This window comes from Melanaphis sacchari, unplaced genomic scaffold (genome assembly GCF_002803265.2).
Source record: "Melanaphis sacchari strain LSU unplaced genomic scaffold, SCAv2.0 Contig2167_pilon_pilon, whole genome shotgun sequence".
NCBI classification, from domain to species: Eukaryota; Metazoa; Arthropoda; class Insecta; order Hemiptera; family Aphididae; genus Melanaphis; species Melanaphis sacchari.
Window position 1 is genome coordinate 285 of NW_020271087.1, and position 5,995 is coordinate 6,279.

General features: G+C 37.0%; 1 protein-coding gene across 1 annotated transcript; it reads right to left on the minus strand.

Moving 5' to 3' along the window:
• Positions 1-291: 291 nt before the first annotated feature.
• LOC112593956 lies at positions 292-5,493 on the minus strand. The gene is made up of 2 exons (XM_025338546.1): positions 3,676-5,493; positions 292-3,597 (listed from the first exon to the last, which is right to left on the minus strand). The coding sequence occupies exons 1-2, from the start codon at positions 5,491-5,493 to the stop codon at positions 292-294; spliced, it is 5,124 nt and encodes a 1,707-aa protein (XP_025194331.1).
• Between the last annotated feature and the right edge of the window lie 502 nt (positions 5,494-5,995).

Sequence of the window (5,995 nt, forward strand, 5' to 3'; positions counted from 1 at the left end):
GTAATCGAATAATTAGGTGATAGAACTAATGTTCACTAAATAGGTGAACAAACATCAAAAATAATACACAATATTATTGACTATCGCTACAATGAAGATAACAATGGTCGGTCATTAAATAATAAATATATATATATATGCATGTGCATCCATATGGATACTTAATAGTTGATATTAGCTGACCTATATAATATTTATAAATAGTGTGCTACAGTTGTACAGTTGTAATGAGGTAAATATGTATAGTAAAAAATTATATAAACAAAATTAATTAACACGTAACTGTGTGATTCATGTGTCTATGGGTAATGGACATAATAACCGAACAGCTCGCTTTTTGGATCCCAAATTCGTATGCACCGTAGCTACCCTTACGACACCATCAGGTCCTGGGTGAACATTTGTGACTCTGCCTAATGACCACTTTAAAGGAGGTAAGTTATTCTCCTTTATTAACACCATCGTCCCAGGTTGAATGGATGGTCCTCTGCATTTGGACCACTTGTTTCGTCCTTGTAGTTGCCCCAAATATTCCTTGCTCCATCGTGCCCAAACGTGTTGGACAAGTTGCTGCACTCTTTGCCATCGAGACAATCTATTAATAGACATATCTCTCACATCAGGCCCAGGCAGTGCGCGTAGTGAGCTACCTATTAGAAAGTGGCCGGGAGTAAGGACATTCAAATCCGTATGGTCCTCGGATAAAGGAATTAAAGGACGGGAGTTTAAGCAACATTCTATTTGTGTTAATACCGTATATAGTTCATCATAAGTTAACCGTGAATTTGCAATGGTTCGATTCAAGTGTTTTTTTACGGCCTTGACCGCAGCCTCCCACAAACCACCAAAATGGGGGGACCGAGGCGGTATGAACTTCCACGTAATTTCGTGTAGTGTTAACATGTCTTGAACGCGAATTTTGTGCTGTTCGGAAAAAAGAAGTGTGGACAAATCACTTAACTTTTTGTTAGCGCCCACGAAATTAGTACCATTATCGGAATATATGGTATGGCATTTACCTCTTCTTGATATAAACCGGTGCAAGGCAGCTATAAAGGCATCTGTGCTGAGATCACATACTAGCTCTATGTGTACAGCCTTACTTGCAAAACATAAAAAAATGCATATATATGCCTTCTGTAGCTGTGCGTTTCTACGTGCGTGCGACTTCATTAATATTGGTCCCGCATAATCAACACCCGTAGTTTCAAAACATCTTAGCGGTCGGTTCACTCTTGGTTTTGGTAGAACACCCATAATTGGTTCTACAATATTAGGTTTGTTTTTAAAACACGCAATACATTTATGGGCGACTTTTCGAGCGGTTCGACGACCGTTTATCGGCCAATATGTTAGTCGTACATTTGCCAACATTGCTTGGGGCCCAGCATGTAATGACATTTCGTGCTCGTTTCTAAAAATTAGTGTATCAAAATGACACGAATATGGTATGATAATAGGATGCTGTTGGTCATAAGTTAAATCTGTCGCGTTTCCAAGTCGGCCACCCACACGCAATATACTGTCGTTGTCGAAGAAAGGATTTAATGACTGCAATTTTTTATTTTGAAGCGCTTCCCCAAAAAATTGATTTTGTAAGAGCCTAATAAATATTTTTACCGATTTTTGGATCTCGTCATTGCTGAGTGGACCCGAGTATCTTTCTTTTGCTCTTAATTTACTTGAAATATTATGCACATACCTCAATGTATAGGCAAAAACACGCTGAAACCGATTTAATTTTGAATATTTTTCACACAGTTGTATAAAATAATTTGCCTTTACTTCAGCGACCATTACTACTGTGTTCGACTGCTTTCGCTCTTCACATAGTGTCTCCTCATCTTCGTGTACTTGATAGAGTTCTTCACATCTCGCGTGCTCGTCCGTCAACCATGCTGGTCCGTTCCACCACAATGTACATTTTTGTATATCTTGAACATCACATCCCCTGGATAAAATGTCAGCCGGGTTCTCCTTCGTATTAATATACGACCATGAATACTGTGATGTTAAATAATGAACCTTACTCACACGATTTGCAACGAACGGTTTCCAACGCATTGCATCCGATGCGATCCACGCTAGTACCACCTTAGAATCACTCCAGCAATAAATATTCGTAACATTAATTCGTAACGCTGGAACTATTTTTTTTATTAATTTTGATAATAGTAAGGCAGCGCATAACTCTAATCGCGGTATTGTTATTATACTAATCGGCGCAATTCTTGATTTTGCGCATATTAGTTGTGAGTGGCGACTACCGTCCGCGCGCGTGCATACTACATATAAACAAGCCCCGTACGCTTTGCACGATGCATCGGCAAATCCGTGTATATATATTTTTTCTGTGTCGTCACACTGCAACCAGCGCGGGACACTTAGATTATTGCATTGATTTAAATCCTTTAAATATTTTTTCCATTTTATTTGAATTTCTGTTGATAATTCATCATCCCAATTTATTTTTAATTTCCATAATTGTTGCATTAATATTTTAGCTACCACGATAACCGGTCCGAGCAATCCGAGCGGGTCGAATAGACGTGCTATATTAGATAAAATACTTCGTTTGGTTATCTTATGTTCAGGTATTGGTAACGACACTTTATAAATGAAACTATCCGAGTTTGAATCCCAATACAAACCTAATGTTTTTATTGCTTCAGTTTCCATATTTAACGAGTATAGTGAGTTTTCATTAGGAATTGGTATATATTTTAATAAATCGGCATGATTAGCTGTCCACTTGCTTAATTCAAATCCATTGTTACTTAAACATTTAATTAATTCATTACGCAAATTTAAAGCCTCCGATAATGTTGAGGCGCCCGTTAAACAATCGTCAACACAAAAATCATGCTTTATTATCTGAGCTATCTCCGGCCGTATTTTATTTACATCCGCTGATTTATGAAGACACGCAACCGATAAGAAACTTGCAGGTACCGTTCCGTAAGTTACTGTACACAATCTATATTTCTTAATAGGCTCATTAGGATCACTGCGCCACAATATGCGCTGATAATCTCTATCTTCATTATCAACCCATACCTGCCTATACATTTTTTTAATATCAGCTGAAAATGCATATTTATGTGTACGAAATCTCGTAACAATTAATGTGAGGTCATCTTGTAATATAGGACCTTTTAACAATACATCGTTTAGCGATAATCCAGATTCTGATTTGCATGAGCCGTCAAATACCACTCGTAATTTAGTTGATCGGCTACTATCATTAAGAACGTAAGAGTGTGGCATGTAATACGTTTTCACTGATAGGTCATTGTTCTCATTAACTTTCTCCATATGTCCCAAATGCTCATATTCTTCCATGAACCCTTTATATTGACTATATCGCGCGGGATTTTTCCCGAGACGACGCTCTAACGATAAAAATCTTTTTAACGCTATGTTATATGACTCGCCTAACATGTCTACATTATCTCGAAACGGCAATTTTACTACAAATTTTCCCGTGGAATCTACTGATACATGATCTTCAAAATGTTTTCTACAAATACTATCTTCCGACGTTTCGTCCATATTTGCATTGGAAAATTCTTCGATTTTCCAAAATTCTTCAATATCCTTTTCCAAATTTGAATAATTATCTTCACTTATTACAAAACAAGCCATTGAATTATTTTTTGATGAAATTTCATTCACTGGTCCTACAATAATCCAGCCGAACATTGTTTGCTGCAAGTACGGACCCATTGTGTGCAGTTTGAAATTTCCCGAGCACATTATTTCCCAATAGGTGTCGGCACCAATCAATAAATCAATTTTTTCCGGCTTAAAACACCTAGAATCTGCCAACATAATATCCGTGGGTATAGACCATTTGTTAGTATCGATATTGTTGGTCGGCAGTTTTCCGGTAATTTTTGGCAATACCAGCATGTCTAAGGTGGCAGAATAATTATTTATACGTGACCTAATAGACGCGGTTACCTGATACGCGGCATGACTCATTACCTCATTTATACCTGTTATTGATTTATTTATTTTTGTTCTTGCAAGACCTAATCGCTGTGCCATTGCTTCGGTCAAAATATTTATCTGTGAGCCGTTATCTAGTAATGCCCTGCATACAACTAGTTCGCCGCATGCATTTAATATAATATGTACCTCTGCAGTCGCTAATAGTACTTGTGCGCGCGTTTGACCACGGGCGGCGTGACTCACCACCACTTCCGAATTAGACACATTTGACGTAGACGGATTTTGTACAACTTGTGGTACATCACCATGCAGCAACGTATTATGCGCTTTATCACATTTGGAGCATACCCTTTTCGACCTGCACACCTGTACATCCGTGTGGCCCGTACTCAGGCAATTGCGACATAGGTTTAGTTCATCAACCTTTAGTGCTCTTTCATTCGCATTGAGCGCGATAAATTTTTGACACTTGTAAATAGGATGTGACTGTTTGCATAAATAACATGCTAAACGATTGGTAGCAACAAATGCATTTACTTTTTTATTATTTTTAAATTGGACGTTTTTATCATTTGGATTGCGATAATTTTGCTTAGACTGCGTATAATGCGACGTATTTAATTTATTCGATAAATTTTTTGAGGTATCAATCGCCTCTAATATTTTACACCGTTCATTTAAAAATGTTGTCAACTCCGATATAGAGGGTAATATATCTTTGGTCGCCACAGATTCCCAATTACGTATGGTATTATAATCTAATTTAACTAGAATCACATGCAATAGTAACGCACCCCAGGCATCTGGATCGTGGCCTAACGCCTTTAAAGCTTGCATATTCTGGTTTAAATCAGCAGTAAACTTCCTTAAACACACACTCGACTCCTTTTGCATAGGTTCTAATTCATATATATTTCTCGTATAAGATTGTATGAGAATACGCTTATTGTCATATCGTTCTACGACAGTGTTCCATGCAATCGAGTAATTGTCACCTGTGGTCGCTAAATTTTGTATCAGAGCCAATGCGTCCCCATGCAAATACATTCTTAAATATACAAATTTTTGTACACCTGCTATAGTTGAATTTAAATGTACCATGGTCAAAAATAAATCTTTAAATGTGGACCACTCTTCAAATTTTCCCGAAAACGACGGTAATTCTAACGGCTTAATTTTTATCGCCGGGTCACCTCCTAGCGCAAGATTGCCCGGTATACTCAACCTGTTTATGCCATTACCTACATTTGAACCTTGTACCATAGTCTCTGCTTTTGCAACTATATCAAAATATAAATTTACAAACGTATCTCTGTAGTCCAATTGCTCATTACTGATATCTATTGCCTCGATATTATTCTGAACTACATCAAACTCAGTCCAAAGTTCTTTTATTTTCTCTAGACGTATCTTTATCTGCATGATATTGTTATCCACATCTACATTATTGATATATGTTTGGAATTTTGTCAGCTGCGCCTTTAATTGACCTCGCCTCAATACATAGACGGCCAATTCATTTGACTGACTACTCTGCATTATTACGTTTTTGGTTTTTCCCTTGATTTATATTTTCAACCTTATGAAAACTTTATTTGTATATATACGTTTTTAATTTTTTTTTAGAATGTGCCTAAAGGAAAATGAATGGAAACTTGTGCCCTTATTTTCTAATATTTTTAGCTCACTCACCTGGTTGTATGTCGACCGATGAATGTTCAGCCACTGCACACTAGAGCATTGAAAAACAGGACCACTTTGACAATTTTTTCTTCTTTTTTGATTGTTCGATTTGACTACAATAATGCCACTGCACGGTTACTGTGTCCGCGGGGACGTTATATTTATTTATATGTATTCAAACCGAACTAAAGAACAACATACACTTCAAAATTTGAACTAGATAATATGTCCACTGAACGACAACGAATTCGCGGGACGTATTTACGCAAAATGTATTGCTAGTCAATCCGGGTCGAAGGACCAAAATGTTTGTTTCTAAATAGATTGTTTTTATTGAACAATACCAAAATAAAAAACT

Excerpts from the sequence above, each read along its gene's own strand:
- LOC112593956 (XM_025338546.1), bottom strand. The coding sequence starts at position 5,493 with ATGCAGAGTAGTCAGTCAAATGAATTGGCCGTCTATGTATTGAGGCGA. Across the intron at positions 3,598-3,675 it reads GCTGGATTATTGTAGGACCA|GATATTGAAGAATTTTGGAA; the intron begins GTGAATGAAATT and ends AATTTGGAAAAG.